We start from the raw sequence: 21,744 nt of genomic DNA, 5'->3' as shown, positions 1-21,744 counted from the left end.
ATCAATTCCAAAGAGCACCTGCACCCCTATGTTTATAGCAGCACTGTTTACAATAGCTAAGCTTTGGAAACAACCCAAATGCCCAAAAATAGATGACTGGATCAAGAAGATGTGGTACATATATACGATGGAATATTACTCAGCATTCAAAAAAGATAAACACATGCAATTTGCAGCAACATGGATGGCGCTGGAAGGGATCATGCTCAGCGAAATAAGCCAAAAAGAAAAAGAAAAATACCGGATGGTCTCACTCATAGCAGGAATCTAGAAAACTTAAATAAGGGACCAGGAAAATGAATATAAGAAAGTGAAAATCAAAATCAACAAAAAACTATGAACCAGAGACACTTTTTGGGGGGTGGGGGGCGGGAGGGGAAGGATTGGGGTCAGAATGGGGCGTTTGCAATTGTATGGGGGAATATAAAAATAAAATTTATTATTTAAAAAAAAAAAAAAGAATCCATCTCCTCAGAGATGCAGGTGCCAAAACTGCACCTGGTAAGGGATTGATGTGTGAATGGACTGTCTCTAAGTCTGAGATGTGAAAAAGCCTGGTTAGTTGGCACCCAACAGGAATGCTCTGGGACCAAATATATTATTGTAATGTTTTTTATTGCTTCTTACTGGAACGGGAAAAATATATCTACTTCATCTTCCCTGAAGTGGAGGTATGTCAATTATAAAGCTTTTTTCCTTTTTACTGCTGCCTAATCGTTCACTGTATGAATATACCACAGGAGGTAAAGTTATTTGGGGAAAATATGCCCAGATTACCAACAATCCCCAAAATGATGGTTGCACAGATGCAGTCTTAACTTGTCTGACATCAGTTTCACACAGTAACTCTGTACACTACTGAAGACTATACAGCAATCAGGAAAATCATGGCTGTTATGATGTTTCTGAAAACTACCAAACAATCTTACATGTCCTGCTTTCATCAAGAGAACCATATATTTTATTGCAAAAAATTTTTAATGGCTTAAATTTACAAAAAAATAGTACCATTTTGCTCTCCCACAACTATTTCTAACATTCTGGTTGTGCCAACATTTGTTGTTGTCTGTATTTTTAATTTTAGGCCTCTGTGGGTGTGTGGTATCTATTTGTGGTTTTAATTTACACTTCCTAATGACTAATGTAATGCTACTTAGTGGTTTATTTTTTAATACCTAGTGTTTAGTGGCCATTTGTATATTTTCTTTGGTGAACTGTTCAGATCTTCATATTAAAATTAGGTTATCTTAAAATTCATTCATAGAAATTATTTTTTTGAAAGATTTTTATTTATACAAGAACTGGGGTACAGGCCAGAAGCACAGGAGGGCGAGAGGATTCACCAGAGACAGAATGGGGAGCAGAACAGGCACGACAGGTGAGGTCTGCCGTGCCATGTGGGTTTCTCCCTGGCTGGCCAGAAATTGAACCTGCGCTGCAGCTTTGCTGCACTCAACCCGCTGCGCCACCGGGGACGCCCTGTAGAAATTCTTTATATTTTCAGGAATATATACAGTTTGTGAGTATTTTATCTCAGCTTGTGTCTTGTGTATCTGTTTTTTTAAAGGTATATTTTGCTTGTTTTCACTAACTGAAGTTGTTTCACTTTCTTGTAATTTCACCTTGTAGATTTAACAAATTATCATGGGCAAAAAAGTAAAATTTTACACCTCTTTTGCTCTAACAGTGTATTTTTATGAGTTAATACATTTGTCAAAGTACATTAGTACTTTCTTTTACAGTTACTGTTCTTTATATCTTACATAAGAAAATTACACATAGGTTATAAAAGATATCATCTTATGCTTTCTTGTAGCAGTTTTATTCTTTAGCTTTAAAGTCTACTGAACTATGTCATATCAAGTTTCTAGTCCTAAAGTGTTTCTCCCATATATATTTACAATTAACTTTGTAGACTTATTTCCCCCTAAAATTTTTGTTAGATTTTTGTGTCAGGGTTATATTAACTGCATGAGTATAGAATTGCACAAGGTAAGCATCAAAGTTTAATTTCATATGAGCATTCAACTGTTTCTGTATCATTTGTTGAAAGGATGTTACTTTCCCCACTATATTGCTTTAAGACTTGTGCCCAAATCAAATGGCCATAACAGTGTGGGTCTATTTCTGGGATATCTACGGAGTTTTATAGATCTATTTTATTTTATTTATTTGTTTTTAAGATTTATACATTTATGCCTACAAGAACTGGGGTGCAGGCCAGAGGTGCGGGGGAGGGTGTGTGTGAGAGAATTCACCGAGACAGAGTGGGGAGCAGAACAGGCAGGTTTATTGAAATACACTGCTGAGGGGAGCAGCAGGTGAGACAGGAGAGGTCTGCTGCACCTCGTGGGTCACCTTCCTGGCCGGGGATCGAACTCATGCTGCAGTAACTGTAGATAGCTTCACAGTGCTGAGTCTTAACCCCTTGTACCACCAGGAAAGCCCCTTTATAGATCTATTTTAATAGCAACATGACAGTTGATCAAATTGCTTTACAGTAACTCCCAATAAAAAAACCTTAAAAAAAGTTTATTGATGCACCATTGGATACCAACCCTGTGTTGTTATACCATGTGCACCAACAAATCACCAAATCCACCAGAGTCCACAGGGTCCTCTACCCGCCCTGACTGCGAACCTCCCCTTCCAGCAGCCTCAGTCTATACCAGATTTCAAGGGTTTGTCTGTTTCTTTGTATCACAATACGAGTGAACAGTAACTCCAAAAGTCAAATAATGTTAAATTTCCCAGCCTTTTTTTTTTTAAAAGATCACTGAACTTTTTTGACTATATTTTCAAAATCATTTTGAAGATTTTTTGCAAATCCATATAAAGCTTAGAATTAGTTATCAGTTTTTCTTTCTCTTTAAATATTAGGCAACTTGCCAACAAATAACTGAAAAACGGGTCTTCAGTCACATTGCTTCAGATGACAAGAGAGTTTCTGGCTAAAGAACAATGGATAGTATAGTAAACAAAACCAAAAAGTTTAAATAAGAACATCAGCTCACATTCCCCAGAGACAAGAGGAAAGGTAAGGGCTTATTTGGTTTTGGGGGAAAAAAATCAGAGCCCAACTATGCATCTTTAACAGAAGATGAGTATCAAAAAATACAACAAAACAATCTAAGTTTAAAATTATAGAGAAGTTTTACATTTCTAGGCAACTAATTGTTACTTGAGAATGAGACACACTGAGCATGGTGTGGGTGGGCGCCTGTGCAAAGAAAGGCCAGAGAAGGGGCTGTTTCCAATGGAGGCCCATCTCCAGCTACTAGAACCATGCTCATTTAGTAAAGGAAGAATTCAAAGAGCTTAATTAAGGCTTTGTGGTTTTTTCTTCTTTCTTCAATTTTTACAGTAAGATTGATGGTACTATAGTTTATAGATTATGCTGCATATAATATTAGAGGCTTCCAATCATGGCATATTTCTCCATTTATCTAGGTCTTCTATGATCTTGCCTATTTTTGGATAAATTTATTCCTAATTACATTATACTATTATACATTGTTTTTAAAAAACAGACTTTATATTTTTGACCAGTTTTAGTTCAAAGCAGTACTGAGTAGAAGGTACAGAAATTTCCCATATACCCCTGGTTCTAAATGTGTAAAATCATTTGTATTATCAACATACCCCACCAGAGTGGTACGTATATTAACAACAGATGAGCACATTTATTATCACAGAAAGTCCATAGCTTGATGCAGCCAGAGGTTATTGCTCTTTTCAAATCTTCGTTTTCTTATTGTCTGTTTAATATTTTACTGATCTCTATTCTTTATTATTTCCTTCTTTCCACTTATACTTCAGTTTTCTAGAAATGAATGGGATGGCTTTTCTCTTTCTCACAGCCATTGAACACTGTTACAGTAAATCAAGGGGAAGGGGCATTCACTCTGTTAAGTAAAAAATAAATATCACTTAATCTTATAACTCAAGCTTATAATAATCAAAATACATAAGTGAATGCTGAGATGTACAGTAGTTATATAACTTGCTCAAGATCATCTTGCTACAAGGGTGTGCAATGGGGAAAGGAATCCATAAATGTTTGATTTAATGTGTGTCAAGGATCCTTAAAATAACACTTTTATCCTTGAACATTTTCCATTTCACAACATTTTATCTTAATGTTAATTTTTTTTGTTTGAAATTGTTTTATTGACAAGATACCCCCCTACTCCATAAACATTTTTTTGACATTAACATCTGATACTACCTCTGGCCAAAAAGCTCAAAGCATGAATTGTTTTCGTCAGTACTTTGTAATCACTGATTTTAATAATACATGCCTGGATCAAAATAACATAAATATACTTAAAAAAAAGCTTCATTGAGGAGCCTCTCCTGGTGGCGCAGCGGTTGAGCGCTGGGCTGCGAAGCTGCCCACAGCCTCTGCAGCGTTCGATTCCCGGCCACCGGCGAGGGTCCTGCATGGCCCGCAGACCTCTCCTGCTGGCCCTCTGCTCCCCTCAGCAGTGTACTTCGTCACTCTATTCTGCTCTCCGCTCTGGCTCTGGTGAATCCTCTCACCCCCCCCCCACCTCTGGCTACACCCCAGCTTTTGTATGCATAAAATAAGTAAAATAAATCTTTTAAAAAATAGAAAATTAGGGCCTCCCCGGTGGCACAGCGGTTGAGCGCTGGGTTGCGAAGCTGCCTGCAGCCTTTGCAGTGCCGGTTCGATCCCCGGCTGCTCCCGGTCACCAGAGGAGGGTCCCACATGGCGCGCAGACCTCTCCTGCCGCCCGCTGCTCCCTCAGCAGCGTACTTCAGTCCTTCTGCCTGTTCTGCTCCCTGCTCTGGCTCTGGTGAATTCTTTCACCCTCCCCGAGCTTCTGACTGTACCCAGTGCTTGTATAAATAAATAAATAAATCTTTTTTTTTTTTTAAAAAAAAAAGAAAATTAATTTTTTAATAGAAAATTAAAAAATGAAAAAAATGTACTACCCAATGAGGTTTAGTATAGAGTTGTGCAACTATCACTATAGTGGTTAATTTTATTGAAAAAAATTTTTGAAGTCTTTGTTTTTTAAAGATTTATTTTATTTATTTGTGCATATAAGAGCTGGGGTGTAGGCCAGAGGTGCGGGTTTGGCGGGGAGGAGCATGGGTATAAGAGGATTCACCAGAGACAGACTGGGGAGCAGAACAGGTGGATTGACTGAAATACAATGCTGAGGGGAGCAGTGGGCGAGACAGGAGAGGTCTGCTGTGCCATGTGGGCCAGCCCCTTGGCTGGGGATGGACTTGTGCTGCAGTGGCTGCAGATAGCTTCATAGTGCAGAGACTTAACCTGCAGGGAGGCCCAAGTCTTTGTCTTTTTAATTTTATGTACAAAGAGCTAGCATTGTATCTGCTGAGAAGTACATGTCTTAGATGACCAATTTAAGGAAGTTTACTTAATCCAACTTAATGAAGCTTATATTCTTGTTGTACTGATGGAAACATGTGTGGCACATATTGAAGCCATATTTTGGGATCAGACCTTGCCAGTTTAAACAGATGTGGCAAGAGAAGAAACTTGGCCAAATTTTCTCAGATGACTCCAGTAGAGCTGCTGGTGAGCCATCGTGCTTTCTCAGAGACAATGAGGCAAAATGGTGTAATAGTTAATTTTATGTCAGATATTTGGTCAAACATTCTAGATTTCTGTAAGGAATTGTAGATGATATTAACATTTAAATTAGCAGGTTCTTAACAAATCAGATTACCATCCACAATGTGGGTGGATTTCATCCAATTGGTTTAAGGCCTAAAGAGGAAAAGACTGATTCCCCCAAAAGAATTTTGATTTGACTGTTTTCAGACATCTTGAGCTACAATATCAACTCTTTCCTGGGTCCCCACCCTGCAAAACCACTTTGTAGATTTTGGACATGCCAGACTCCATAACTGCCTAAGCTAAGTCCTTAAAATAAATCTTTTCCTATATCTCATTGGTTCTATTTCCTTGTAGACCACTGACTAATGTAACCAACATTAGTCATTAGTCAATGTTATAATTTTATAACATTTCTGTCCTCCCCCAAGAAACTCCTTTACCATTATCCGTCACTACCCACTCCTTCTGCCTCCAGTCCCTAACAATCATTAATCCATTAATCATTAATCCATATGTTTGCTCTTTTGGACATTTCATATATGTGGAATCATAAAATGTGGCATTTTGTGGTGGTTTTCTTCACGTGTCATGTTTTCAAGGTTCATTTATATTGGTGCATGTCTTACTACTTCATTTCTTGTAATTGCTAAATAACATTCCATTGACTGGACATAACATATTTTATCAATCAACTGAAGGATACTTGGCTTCCACTTTTTGGCTATTGTGAATACTACTGCTATAAGCATTCATATATAAGCTTTTATGCGGCTATAATCTTTCAATTCTCTTGGATATATACCCAGAATCAGAATTACTGGGTAATATGGTACTTCTATGTTTAACTTATTGAGGAACTGTCAAAATGTCTTGTGAAGAGGTTAATACTACTTCATACTCCCACCAGCAGTGTATGAGGATTCCAATTTCTTCCTACCCTCACCAATTCTTTAATGATGTTCAGCAACTTCTCATGTACTTATTGGCCATTTCTCTGTGTGTGTGTGTGTGTTTGTGTGTGTGTATACTTCATACTCCCACCAGCAGTGTATGAGGATTCCAATTTCTTCCTACCCTCACCAATTCTTTAATGATGTTCAGCAACTTCTCATATACTTATTGGCCATTTCTCTGTGTGTGTGTATACATATAAAGTTTTGAGAAATGTCTTTAAATTATTTACCTGTTAGAAAAACTGTATTATTTGAGTTTTATTATTAATGAATAATAATAGTTGTTTTCATGTATGGGTTTTTGGATATACATCTCTTACTTGCTATATGATTTGCAAATGTCTCTTCCTTTCTATGGGTTGCTGTTTCAGTTTCCTAAGGTGTTCTTTGGAGCACAAAGTTTTATTTTTTTTATTTTTATTATTTTTAAAAGATTTATTTATTTATTTATTTATTATTTATTTATTTTATTTTATTCTGGGTACAGTCAGAAGTGCAGGAGGGTGAAAGAATTCACCAGAGCCAGAGCGGAGGTAGAACAGGCAGAGTGACGAAGTACACTGCTGAGGGGAGCAGTGGGCGGCAGGAGAGGTCTGCGCGCCATGCGGGACCCTTGCTGGTGGCCGGGGATCGAACCGGTGCTGCAGAGGCTGAGGGCAGCCTCGCAGCCCAGAGCTCAACCGCTGCGCCACCAGGGGAGGTCCAGGAGCCCAAAGTTTTTAAATATTGATAAAGTCCAATTTCTTTTTCTTTTGTTGCATAAAATTTTGGTGATATATATATATATTGCTATTGCTTAGTTTAAGGTCATAAAGATTTACTAATGTTTTCTTCTAAATGTAACTCTTCTAAGAATTTTAGCTCTTCTTCTTTTTTTTTTTTTTGAATACATTGGTCTTACTTTATTACAACTTATGTTCAAAAAGTTAGTTGAAAGTAAAAATTAACATATGTTGACTGATTTCATGTTGTCATTGACACTGTAATTATTAGGACAAATAGTTACACAAGGGCACTATGTTGACCAATCATAAAATAATGCAGAATGCACTAAGCCTGATCTCAATCTAAAAATTTCAGCTATGATTTACAAATTATGATTAATTTCATATTTTCTAGGTTAAAATCAAAACTCTAATAATGAAAAAATTCATAAGAAGAGTAAGTTTCAGTCTTGAAGGCAGTGTGAACTCAGAACACTCGGAGATCAATTCAGATGTCAGAACATCCCTAAGGTCTGTTCCAACTTTCTTATTTCAGCCCTAGGATAAATGCCAGCCTCTCCTTCTTCTGAGTATACACAGCAGGTAACCTTTATTTATTTTTTTTTTGAAACTATTTCCCTTTATTATTATTATTATTTTTTTAATATTAAATTTTATTTTTATATTCCCCCATACAATTGCAAACGCCCCATTCTGACCCCAATCCTTCCCCTCCCGCCCCCCACCCCCCCAAAAAGTGTCTCTGGTTCATAGTTTTTTGTTGATTTTGATTTTCACTTTCTTATATTCATTTTCCTGGTCCCTTATTTAAGTTTTCTAGATTCCTGCTATGAGTGAGACCATCCGGTATTTTTCTTTTTCTTTTTGGCTTATTTCGCTGAGCATGATCCCTTCCAGCGCCATCCATGTTGCTGCAAATTGCATGTGTTTATCTTTTTTGAATGCTGAGTAATATTCCATCGTATATATGTACCACATCTTCTTGATCCAGTCATCTATTTTTGGGCATTTGGGTTGTTTCCAAAGCTTAGCTATTGTAAACAGTGCTGCTATAAACATAGGGGTGCAGGTGCTCTTTGGAATTGATGTTTCTGTGTCCTTTGGGTAAATACCTAGGAGTGGAATTGCTGGATCATATGGAAGCTCTATGTTTAGTAGGTCCAGAAATCTCCACACAGCTCTCCATAGTGGTTGGACCAGTTTGCACTCCCACCAACAGTGCAGAAGAGTTCCTTTTTCTCCACATCCTCGCCAACATTTGTTGTTGCTAGTTTTTTTAATATGTGCCATTCTCACTGGTGTGAGATGGTATCTCATGGTAGTTTTGATTTGCATTTCCCTGATGACAAGTGATGTTGAACATTTTTTCATATGTCTGTTGGCCATTTGCATTTCCTCTTCAGAGAAGTTTCTTTTTAGCTCTTCTGCCCATTTTTTGACTGGATTATTTTCTTTGTTGTTGCTGAGTCTCATCAGCTCTTTGCAGATTTTTGTGATCAGTCCTTTATCATTAGTGTTGGGTTTTAGCGCTTCTTTAGAGTGATAATTTTTTTAAAAAAGATTTATTTATGCATAGAAGAACTGGGTGTAGGCCAAGGTGCAGGGGTGCGGGATGAGAGCTTTTGCCAGAGACAGAGTGGGGAGCAGAACAGGCAGATCTAAGATAGAAGAGGTACATTGCACTATACATAGATTAACCCCCTGGCTGAGGATGGGGATAGAACTAAGGCTGTTACAGTGATGGCGCTGAGACCTCACCCCTACGCTACCAGAGAAGCACTTAGCTGATAATTTTTTAATATGATGTGAGGTAGGGATCCAACTTCATTCTTTGTATGTGTATATCCAATTATAAAAACATAAGCTGAAAAGATCATTCTTGGGCCTCCCTGGTGGTGCAGTCGGTTGGGCGCAGCGCTGTGAAGCTGTCCGCAGCCTCTGCAGTGTCGGTTCGATCCCCGCCAGCCATGGAGATACCCACATGGTGCGACAGACCTCTCCTGTCTCGCCCACTGCTCCCCTCAGCAGTGCGTTTCTGTTGGTCTGCCTGTTCTGTTCCCCGCTCTCTCTCCAGTGAATCCTCTCACCCCCCCGCACATGTGGTTTGTACCCCGGTTCTTGTATAAAAATAAATAAATTTTTTTTTTTTTTTAAAAAAAGAGCATTCTTTCCTGTGGCACACTTGTTAAGTACCAATTAACTATAAATGTAAGATGTGGTACATATACACAATAGAATACTCAGTAATCAAAAAAGATAAACTCATGCCATTTGCAGCAACTTGGATGGCTGTGTAAGGAATTATGTTAAGTGAATAAGTCAGAAGGAAAAAGATAAATATTAGATGGTTTCACTTATATGTAGAATAGAGAAACTAAATAAAGGATGGGAAAAAAAAAAAGACCAAACTTGGAAGGTGACCATAGCTCTGAGGCATACAGCAGGGGAGGGGAAGGAAGAAGGGTCAAAATGGAAAGGAAGAGCACAAAGGACTATGGTGATGGATCATGGGTGCTAAGGTGGTGGGAGAAGTACAGGGATTACACCTGAGGCGAGAAATCAAATACTGTACAAAATTAACAATGATGTAAGAAAATAAATTTAATTAAAAAAAATAACCCCATATATATAAGGGGTACATCATAAATTTTGATAAGTATTTATTATAAGTAAAATTTGAATTGCATTTTTCTGATGAGATAAACCTTACATCACTAAACATTTCAAAATAAATTAGTTTCCATATATTGAATTTGACTCCATCAATGGTAAGATGTATTATTTTATTTATATGACTATTTTATTCATATAACTGATATGTCAAGGGAAGAGATGAACCTAGGTCTGGTTGATTTGAAGTATGCTCTTTATCTGTGACCTGTGTAAAGCAAATGACTGGCCTCTCTCCCTATCCTAATCATAATTTACTATTTGGACAACAAAACAGCACTGTACAGGAAAAAAAAAAGCAAACAAACCTACTATTCAATAGTCTGGTTTTAAGCCTTGATTCACAGGAAAATAACCCACTACATGTAGATTTTTCCATTATTTAGTCACTGTACCATGAGCAGAAATTAGTCTGAGAGATTAAAATGGGGACTCAAGAGATATAATCTTTATTTACATTAAGTGATTTCCATTCTGGACTTCTTGAACACTACTCATGCTAAAGATGTGACAAATACTGGCATATACATTATTATTCCTCTCCCCCTTGAAATTAACTGACTCCTCCCTACTCTCTTGAATACTTAGAGCTTCATTCTAATATCTAAATTAGCTAATTTGTCATTCAGTACAAAACTAGTGGGCAAAACTGCCATGTTTTCTTTAAATGGGACTTTAATATTACTTTTTATTTTCAAGACTAGTTATCATTAGCTGGTTCTAGGTAGTAGCTAAATCTTCTGAGAATCTATTTCCACTGCGTGACCTGGCTAGTAAAAACAAAAGGCTTTTTCAAGAGAACTTAGGCACCACTCCCAGAAAATATGAAACTTACTCTTAGCTTCATTAAGTAAGCACTAGCATAGTTACCTGAGAATGAAACCTTGTAACTAACTCTGTTGTAGTTAAACCCCTCCTCCAACCAACCAACACAAAATAATGAAATCACACTAATCTTTACTTCAGAACTTGTCTATAGCTGCTGCTTAAAATACACTGCTGGTACTGGGCCCTCTGGGAAGAAAAAGAGGATTAGATAATTACAACAAAGAAAAGATTCCATAAGAGTGTGAGAATCATGTTGAAAAAGGTTTAAAGCATCCAATCAACATCAACTATACAAGTTGTTCCTAAAAACTGTCATCTATGTCAGTAATTTATCATGGGGCACTGGTGGTGCAGGGGTTAAAGTCTCAGCGCTATTAAGCTATCACCAGCGGCTGCAGCATGAGTTTGATCCCTGCCCAGGGAGCTAATCCATATGGCACAGCAGACCTCTCTGTCTTGCCCACTGCTCCCCTCAGCAGTGTATTTCAGTAGATTCACCTGTTCTGCTCCCCACTCTGTCTCTGGTGAATCCTCTAACCCCCAGCACCTCTGGCCTGTATCCCAGTTCTTGCATGCATAAATAAATAAATCTTTCAAAAAAATTAATAATTTATCCTAATTTCTCCTCCTTTTCTTTCAACAAGTATTTGTTAACTCCTGTTATGCAACAGGCACTGGGAAATCAAAGAAGAGTACTATGCTCCTAGAGGGGAAACAGATAACAAAACAGTAAACAGAGTACTTATATATGACATCAAAAAAACAAGCAGAATACAGAATAAAGAAATAGAAGTCCTTTTGGATGGGACAATGAGGAAAACAACTTTAAAGAACATGATATATAAGACGCCAACTGACATTAAGGTCATCATTAAAGGATGAGAAGCAACCACCACAGGAAGATTTTGAAAAGTTCTTCAGACAACGGCAATAATAAGTATAATGAAAGTTTAATGGGAAAGGATTTGGTGTATGTTGTAAGATCTGAAAGAAGATCAGTGTGACATAATACAGTGAATTATGAAAAGATGGGAGCAGAAAGATGAGAAGTGATAGTGAGTTAGAACCAGCCCATTTTTAAAAATCAGGGTAAGGAGTTCTAATGAAAGATTTTAACAATGATCTAGTTCCAGTTATAAAATAATTTCTCTCCATACTACATGGAGAGTGGATTGGAGGGGAAGCAAGATTGGAAGTCGATTTGTTAGATTACTGCAGTACCTAAGCAAAAGATAATCATGGCATTGGGCCCTCCCCACTGGTGGCGCAGGGGTTGTCTCAGTGCTATCACACTATTGCCCCTGTGGCCGGAGTTCCATCCCTGGCCAGGGAGCTACCCACATGGAACAGAGACCTCTCCTGTCTTGCCCGCTCCTCCCTTCAGCAGTGTATTTCAGTAGGTCTGCCTGTTCTGCTCTCCACTCTGTCTCTGGTGAATTCTCTCAACCCCCGCACCTCTGGCCTACACCCCAGTTCTTATATGCATAAATAAATCTAAAAAAAAAAAAAAAAACCAACAAAACCTTAAAATACCCCTATGTTTATTGCAGCACTATTTACAATAGGTAAAACCTGGAAACAACCCGAATGCCCAAAAATAGATGACTGGATCAAGAAGATGTGGAATATTATTCAGCAATCAAAAAAGATAAACTCATGCCATTCACAGCAACGTGGATGGAGCTAAAAGGAATTATGCTCAGTGAAATAAGTCTGAAGAAAAATATCGGATGGCTTCATTTACAGCAGGAATATAGGGGAACCAAAGAAGACATCAGTGTAAAAAAATAATAAAATACAAAACACAACAAAGCAAAAACAGACAATTATAAATGAGAGACATCCTGCAGGGGAGGAGGAGGGAGAGGGATCAGAGGGAGGGAGGAATGAACACAGGGGACTGAGGTGATGGGTGCATTGGTGAAGGAAACTCTATAGGACTATACCTGAGGGTGTGGGAGGAAGCAAATATTGTTTAAAAATGAACAATGATGTAAAAAATAAAAAATTAAAAAACATCTTAATAAAAGGGGCCTCCCTGGTGGCGCAAGGGGTTAAAATGCAGCACTATGAAGCTATCCACAGCCACTGCAGCACGACTCTGGACCCCAGCCAGGGAGGTGATGCACATGGCACAGATCTCTGTCTCGCCGGCTGCTCCCCTCAGCAGTGTATTTCAGTAGAGCTGCCTGTTCTGCTTCCCCTGTCTCTGCTGAATCCTCTCACCACCCCAGTTCTTGCATAAATAAATAAATCTTTGGAAAAAAAAACTTAAAAAAAGATAATCATGGCATTAACTTGAGTGCTGGAATGAATTCGGAAAGAAGCAGGACATATTTCAAGGTGGAAATAACAGAATAGGGAGAGGGACTTGATGAAGTATTAAAAAAAGGGAGGACCTATAATGACTTCTAGGTACGTTTTATTTAGCTAATAAGCTCAATCGTAGGATATTAGAAGGTACTGTTACTCAAATGCTAAACAAAGTCTTGATGTTATTTTCTTTGTTTTAAAGATTTTATTTATTCATGCATACAAGAACGGGGATGTAGGCCAGAGGTGTGTGGGGGTAGGCGTGAGAGGTTTTACCAGTTACAGAGTGTGTAGCAGAACAGGCAGATCTACTGAAATACACTGCTGAGGGGAGGATCAGGCTGAGGGGAGCAGCAGACTGAGGGGAGCAGCTGCCCTACAAATCTTCAAGTAACAGGTCTCAGTAAAATAGTTTTGCTTGAGAATTTACCATGTCAAGGAGAATTAGCATTTTTATTTTTATTTTTTTAAAGATTTATTTATGCATACAAGAACTGGGGTGCAGGCCAGAGATGTGGGGGTGAGAGGATTCACCAGAGACAGAGTGGGGAGCAGAACAGGCAGATCTACTGAAATACACTGCTGAGGGGAGCAGTGGGCAAGACATGAGAGGTCTGCTGAGCCATGCGGGTTAGCTCCAGGGCCAGGGATCAGGCCAGTGATCGAATTCAGGCTGCAGGTGGCTGGTGACAACTTGATAGCACTGAGACTTAACCCCTGCACCACCAGGGAGGCCCAACAGTATTTTCTTTCAAAACAAAATAGAAGATAAATCTTGCTCAGTTTTCAAGCAGCCATATGACCAGGAAAAGCAGCAGGCCCTTTGCCTTTGACTACATACCCATAAATCATCTCACTCCTTTTGATCATGGGAAACATTTGAAAGTGAACTGATAGTTGTGTTTTCTTAGATGACTTGGTTAGGAAATAAAAAACTATAGGTAATGTTGTCCACTGAAACTCCAGTAAATAAGATTTAAGCCATTTGGCTCCTAGATAGCATGGAGTTTGTAGAATTTTTGAGAATGAGTATAGTTTCTCCAAGTTGTTTCATTCAACATTATTTTGTTATAACCATCATAATGAATGGAAATGGCAGAGTTTTTGTATAATTATTCATGAAGATTTAGCCAAAAATTACTCCTCATCTGTATGTTCCCATCTTTTTCTTATTCACTCTTGTAGGGTAAGGAAAAATGTCAGGCTTTTCTGCCCTCCTGCCATCAGGATAGATGATGGATCCTGCGGTCCTGAATGCATGCCTGATGGCGGGCACCTGGAATAGGGTGTGGGCAGAGGTAGATGGGATTCACCTGGGCTGAGACTGTGCTTTTTTAAGGGCGGCATCAGAGGGATGCCAGTAGAAGCCGAGAAGGGCAGCAGAAGCCGAAAGAGAAGCCGAGAGAGAAGCAGAGAAGAAGCAGCAGAAGCAGAGAAAGTCAGAGAGCCCAGAGAGAGTGCGGATTTGCTGGGGGCTGGGAGGACTGCCAGCCTCCTGGCCCCCCAGCACTCCTGCCTGCTGTGTACCAGGTAAATCCTCCTCCTTTATCTGGTTTGCTGGATTAGAAAACCTGCATTGTGTCCATTCCTGCCCATACAACTCTATTCTGTCATGCTGATAAGAGGGGGGAAAAAAATTCTTAGCTGGGTGTAGGGTAAAGAAAATGTCAGGCTTTTCTGCCCTTCCGCCATCAGGATAGATGGTGGATCCTTGTCCTGAATGCATGCCTGATGGCGGGCACCTGGAATAGGATGTGGGCATAGGTAGATGGGATTCAGCTGAGCTAAGACTGTGCTTTTAAGGGCGGCGTCACGGGGACGCCAGCATGCAGTAGCAGCAGGAGCAGCAGTAGAAGCCGAAGAGAAGCCGAGATCACCAGAGAGCCCAGATAGAGTGAAGACTTGCACCAGCACCCAGCCAGCACCCCTGCCTGCCATATGCCTGGTGAACCCCAAATAAAAAACCTGCAAAACTACTGAGGACTCCGACTCCTCCTTTACCCAGTCTGCATGGGATCAGAAAACCTGCACTGTAACCGTTCTTGCCTTTACACTGGGGCCATTACCTATGTGGAGTTTACACATTCACCCATGCCTGTGTGATGTACTCTGGTACTCTGGCTTCCTCCCATATCCCAATATCCTAAGTTAATTGGAGTGTCTCAATTGTCCCAGTCTGAGGGTGTAGGGGATGTGTGAGTGCACCCTGTGATGGGAGGGAGTCCTGTCCAGGGTTGTTTCCTGCCTGTAATGAGCTGCTGGCACAAGCTCCAGCCATCCTCAACCCTCAGCTGAAATACTTGAGTTGTAAAATGAATGAAAAAATTAATACAAAATATTGCTTAATATTAGAATTGTTTTGGGTCTTTCTATAGAAGTTTGGTGATGTTTTCGTGATCAAAAATATGCCTAGAGAACTTAACCTTTATTCTTCATTAAGAAAGATAGCTTGTGGGCCTCCCCTGGTGGCTCAGCGGTTGAGCACTGGGCTGCGAAACTGCCCGTAGCCTCAGCAGCGCCGGTGTGATCCCTGGCCACCGGCGAGGGTCCCACATGGCACGGCAGACCTCTCCTGCTGCGCCCGCTGCTCCTCTCAGCAGTGTATTTCATCACTCTGCCTGTTCTGTTCCCCACTCTGACTCTTGTGAATCCTCTCACCCTCCCGCACTTCTGACTGTACCCAGTGCTTGTATAAACAAACAAATAAATCTTTAAAAAAAAAAAAAAAAAGAAAAATAGCTTGTGGTGAAATGAATTCATTACATATTGTTTTGTTTAAAGTTCGAGTTTCCAAGTGAGGCTTTAGTATATAAATCATATAGTAAAGAAAGCTTCTCCCCACTGGAGAAGTAAAAATAATAACATTAATATTTTACTCAAACACAAGAAATACCATTTCTATTCAGCAATAGATTGTGTATATTGAGTACTCACCAACATGAATGGGGGCTGGGAATAATCCATATTCATGCTCTCCTGGAGTGTATTCCAGCTTCTCTTTTTTTAATTGGATCAATCGGCTCTTTGGGCTGTGATCAGAAAAGAACAGGAAACAGATGCAATGATATTTCCTCATTGGTCAAAGGAGAGCATCAATCTACCAGAATTTTTGTTTTAAAAATGGTTTAAATCTTAAATGCTTATTTTTGGGTGAAGGGGTACCAATTACCTTCAGAGAAATTTTAGAATTTCTACAATTGCCCCTTATACATAAGTCTTTTCAGTATTCTCCAACAGTTTTTCAGAGGAAACTAAAGTTCAAATTTGGTAACTATGTTACCTTATATTTGGTTAAAGATTTACAGTTCATAAAGCACTTTCACAGATTATCATTTATATGAATCCTGTGAAGTACGTAAGAAGAAATGTCAGCTCTAGTTTATGATTTGAAAACAGATGCAACTATGAAGTTAAGTGATTTGCTTTAATTTTAATTTTAGCAGCTGGTGAGAAGACTTAAGAAAACCTGTTTCTTGCTCAATTTCTACTCACTTACTAGTCTCACAATGTCTCCACAGGTTTACCTCTTCCACTTATCTTACTGGTCTATGTTCCTAATGTTTGGTGTGAGTTTAATCTCAGGAGATTTCACAAGTATATAAAATAAAGGGAAAAGAGAAAGAGAAAAAGAGGAAGTGAGAAAAAAAGCCTTTAGTATTTTGCAACCATCCTAGGCTGGTAGGTTCACTGTCGGTTTGGGCGGCTTAAACGAGAACCTTGGTGCCCTTGGCATCATCCCCACAGGTTTTTTAATAGTATGCAGTGGAAAGCCCTCCAAGTCATCAGGGAGACAGCAACTTGAGCCCCCCTGTTAATCTCTGTATACTCTTTCCTCTGGGCTTCCTGTTGCAGCTGTTCTGCAGCAGCTGTCCTCTGTCTCTGAGTGACATCACCCTTATAGCCTGTCTCTAGGCTCAGGTGTACACACTTGCACATGCGCATACACCCATGCTCAGGTGTCCATAGTTGGGCACACATGCCCCTCACCCACGTTCCCAAGCGCCTTCTGCATTCAAGGCTACAGGTGATAGTCACAGAGGCTACTGGTGTACAATCCTGACCATCTGTGCTTACCCTATACTCATTTAGTCTACTCTGATTTTATTTTGACTAAGTTCCAGTAAATAAGGCAAGGCAAGGCTGATTACAATATAACATATTACTTAAAAAAATCTAGTGTATCTAATGATAAAGGACTGATCACAAAAATTTGCAAAGAGCTGATGAGACTCAACAACAACAAAGAAAATAATCCTGTCAAAAAATGGGCAGAAGAGATAAAAAAAAACTTCTCTGAAGAGGAAATGCAAATGGCCAACAGGCATATGAAAAAATGTTCAACATCACTTGTAATCAGGGAAATGCAAATCAAAACTACCATGAGATACCATCTTACACCAGTGAGAATGGCACATATTAAAAAATCTAGCAACAACAAATGTTGGCTAGGATGTGGAGAAAAAGGAACTCTTCTGCACTGTTGGTGGGAATGCAAACTGGTCCAACCACTATGGAGAGCTGTGTGGAGATTTCTGGACCTACTAAACATAGAGCTTCCATATGATCCAGCAATTCCACTCCTAGGTATTTACCCAAAGGACACAGAAACATCAATTCCAAAGAGCACCTGCACCCCTATGTTTATAGCAGCACTATTTACAATAGCTAAGCTTTGGAAACAACCCAAATGCCCAAAAATAGATGACCGGATCAAGAAGATGTGGTACATATACACCATGGAATATTACTCAGCATTCAAAAAAGATAAACACATACAATTTGCAGCAACATGGATGGAGCTGGAAGGGATCATGCTCAGTGAAATAAGCCAGAAAGAAAAAGAAAAATACCAGATGGTCTCACTCATAGCAGGAATCTAGAAAACTTAAATAAGGGACCAGGAAAATGAATAACTATAAGAAAGTGAAAATCAAAATCAACAAAAAACTATGAACCAGAGACACTCTATGGGGGGTGGAAGGCGGGGAGGGGGGGGATTGGGGTCAAAATAAGGGGGCTGCAATTGTATGGGGAATATAAAAATAAAATTTATTAAAAAAAAATCTAGTGTATTATGTCTTATAATGAGCAGGTATAATAAAACACATTTTGCAGATGGGAAAACTGAGGTCCAAAGAGATGTTTTTAATTTTAGCAGCTGGTGAGAAGACTTACGAAAACCTGTTTCTTGCTCAATTTCTATTCACTTACTAGTGAAGTTTTTAAATTTGAAGAGCGATTCTAATGAACCATTCATTTATTTATTAAACAATTATTAAGCACTCAAGACGTCAGTCCAGGTCCTGTTGTAAGTGCTAACATTGGTGAATAAGATAGTTTGCATTCTACTTTGTTGGATAATGAGGAAATAAACAAAATCAGACCGTAAAAAATGCTAGACAAATAATTAAAATGTGACGTATATAGAATAATTCTGAAAGACTTCTGTGGAAGTGACATCAAGCTATGAAGTAAATGTTACTAAAATATCAGTTATGAGGGGAATAGAGGAAGATCAGGTAGAGGAAATAGTTGGCATAAGATCAATGCCAGAATGAGATCGAAGAGTTAAAGAAAATGAAAGAAGGCTGACATAGCCCAGATGAAGTCCCAAACTAGGTCGTGTTTTTTTTTTTTTTTTCAAAGATTTATTTATTTATTTATACAAGCACTGGGTACAGTCAGAAGCGCAGGAGGGTGAGAGAATTCACCAGAGCAGGGAACATGCAGGGTCAGGAAGACCACAGTGCAGGTTTTCTACGATCCAGCAGACCAGGTAAAGGAGGAGTCAGAGTCGTCAGTGGCTTTTTACAGGTCTTTTATTGGGATTTACCCGGTACACAGCAGGCAAGGGTGCTGGAGGGCCAGGGGGCTGGCAGTCCTCCCAGCCCCCAGCAAATCCTCACTCTATCTGGGCTCTCTGGCGTTCTCTCTCTCTCTCTCTCTCTCTCTCTCTCTCTCTCGGCTTCTGCTGCTCTCTTCTCTTTCGGCTTCTTCTGCTGCAGGCTTTCCTGTGACACTGCCCTTAAAAGATCAGTCTCTCAGCCCAGGTGTACCCACTTCAGGTGCCCGCCATCAGGCATGCATTCAGGACCACAGGGTTCCCTCATCTATCCTAATGGGAGGGCAGAAAAGCCTGATACCTTTTACCTACGCTACAGAACAGAAAGGCAGACTGACGAAATACACTGCTGAGGGGAGCAGCGGGTGCAGCAGGAGAGGTCTGTCGAGCCATGTGGGACCCTCACCCGGTGGCTGGGGCTCGAACTGGTGCTGCAGAGGATGCGGGTAGCTTCGCAACCCAGCGCTCAACCGCTGAGCCACCAGGGAGGCCCTCAAGTAAAGTTTTAAAAGCTGTGCTAAGTTTGGGAAAAGTTACAAAGAAGGAAAGGGAAGAGAATACATAGTTTCTACTAACACACCTAAAAACCACTTTCTCATCAAATAAATTTACCCAAAATAATGATTGCCAACAGAAAGATACATTTTTTAACCCAACTAAGTTACATTCTTTATTATCAATGTCACCTACATCAAGAAAACAACTGTGTCTAGAGCCAGGCATCTATGAAAATCTGGTCTTTATTTCATTGGAGTTGAAATTTACCCAAATCAATTAAACAGAGACCCTAAAAGGTTTCATTTAGTTTAAACAGGAATGGAAGCAAAACTGACATTTTAACATGCTGCCATTAGGTTAAGCAAGCACATAAAGACCATAGTTAGGCAGGAAGTACCTGGCACCCTGAAGTGAACACACACACAAACCCACAAACAAATCCAGGTGGTACCTGTATACTGACAGTCCCTAAAATAAATGGAACCTTGTTGACATCCCATCACACTGAGTGGCTCCCTAACAAAAACAATTTTATCTTAGATTTTGCAATGCTGATGTCTACGATGTGTGACACAATTAAGGAAATGACAATCATTTGAGATACTGTTTTCCCAGTTCTTGGCCAAGGCTAATTTTGTTTCTAATTTAGGCATGGACACTTAGTTCCCTGTTGGTGTTAACATGGGAATCTTCCAATCTGTCTCTCTCTCATTTTTTAAATACCCTGTGTTCCATAAGTGCTTTGTAGAGTAGCAGATTAAGAGAATTTGTTAGTTTATCTTGGAGGTTCTGAACACATCTAGTATTTACTGTGGTATTCACCTGTTAGTGTAATCACTGTTTTTTTTTTAAAGATTTATTTATTTATTTATTTATTTATTTATTTATTTATTTATTTATTTATTTATTTATTTATTTATTTATTTATACAAGCACTGGGCACAGTCAGAAGCGCGGGAGGGTGAGAGAATTCACTAGAGCCAGAGCGGGGAGCAGAGCAGGCAGAAGGACCAAAGTACACTGCTGAGGGGAGCAGCGGCGGCAGGAGAGGTCTGCGCGCCATGTGGGACCCTCCTCCGGTGGCCGGGGAGCAGCCGGGGATCGAACCGGTGTTGCAGAGGCTGCGGGCAGCTTCGCAACCCAGCACTCAACCACTGCGCCACTGGGGAGGCCCAGTGTAGTCACTGTTGATTCAAACCACTCAAGAAAAAAATCTTTGAATCTATAGGAATTAATAGTCATTTCATGCAAATGGCCAACAGGCATATGAAAAAATGTTCAACATCACTTATAATCAGGGAAATGCAAATCAAAACTACCATGAGATACCATCTTATACCAGTAAGAATGGCACATATTAAAAAAACTAGCAACAACAAATGTTGGCGAGGTTGTGGAGAAAAGGAACTCTCCTGCACTTTTGGTGGGAGTGCAAACTGGTCCAACCACTATGGAGAGCTGTATGGAGATTTCTGGACCTACTAAACATAGAGCTTCCATATGATCCAGCAATTCCACTCCTAGGTATTTACCCAAAGGACACAGAAACATCAATTCCAAAGAGCACCTGCACCCCTATGTTTATAGCAGCACTATTTACAATAGCTAAGCTTTGGAAACAACCCAAATGCCCAAAAATAGATGACCGGATCAAGAAGATGTGGTACATAAACACCATGGAATATTACTCAGCATTCAAAAAAGATAAACACATGCAATTTGCAGCAACATGGATGGAGCTGGAAGGGATCATGCTCAGCGAAATAAGTCAGAAAGAAAAAGAAAAATACCGGATAGTCTCACTCATAGCAGGAATCTAGAAAACTTAAATAAGGGACCAGGGAAAAGAGTAACTATAAGAAAGAAAATATTAAAATCAACAAACAACTATGAACCAGAGACACTCTATGTGGGGGTCAGGGGCAGGGAAAGGAGGGATTGGGGTCAAAATAAGGGGGCTGTAATTGTATAGGGAATATAAAAATAAAGTTTAAATAAAAAAATTAAAATAAATAAAATGTGCTAGATTAAAAAACAGACAGAGTAGTCATTTCAGATATAGAACTGACAGAATTTAGAGTATGGGGCCTCCCCGGTGGCGCAGCTGTTGAGCACTGGGTTGCGAAGCTGCCTGAGGCCTCTGCAGCGCCGGTTCAATCCCCGGCCACCGGGTGAGGGTCCCACATGGCGCGCAGCCCTCTCCTGCCGCCCGCTGCTCCCCTCAGCAGTATACTTCGTCAGTTTGTCTGTTCTGCTCCCCGCTCTGGCTCTGGTGAATTCTCTCACCCTCCCGCACGTCTG

The 21,744-nt window shown here is 39.8% G+C and overlaps 1 protein-coding gene and 1 pseudogene across 2 annotated transcripts in view; both read right to left on the bottom strand.

The window, feature by feature from the left end:
* ASH1L (ASH1 like histone lysine methyltransferase) overlaps window positions 1-21,744 on the bottom strand; it is a 213,512-nt gene that overhangs the window by 57,348 nt on the left and 134,420 nt on the right. For both annotated transcript variants that reach the window (XM_037499166.2, XM_037499167.2), the window contains one exon: window positions 16,038-16,132. In XM_037499166.2, the coding sequence (XP_037355063.1) occupies window positions 16,038-16,132 (95 nt within the window). The remainder of the gene's footprint in view (window positions 1-16,037; window positions 16,133-21,744) is intronic.
* On the bottom strand, window positions 4,975-7,015 carry LOC119235660 (40S ribosomal protein S29-like; annotated as a pseudogene).

This window comes from Talpa occidentalis, unplaced genomic scaffold (genome assembly GCF_014898055.3).
Source record: "Talpa occidentalis isolate TD23 unplaced genomic scaffold, MPIMG_talOcc4v2.1 talOcc4.9, whole genome shotgun sequence".
Taxonomy (NCBI): Eukaryota; Metazoa; Chordata; class Mammalia; order Eulipotyphla; family Talpidae; genus Talpa; species Talpa occidentalis.
Note: the sequence above shows the minus strand (reverse complement) of the source record. Positions and strands in the feature narration are given on the sequence as shown.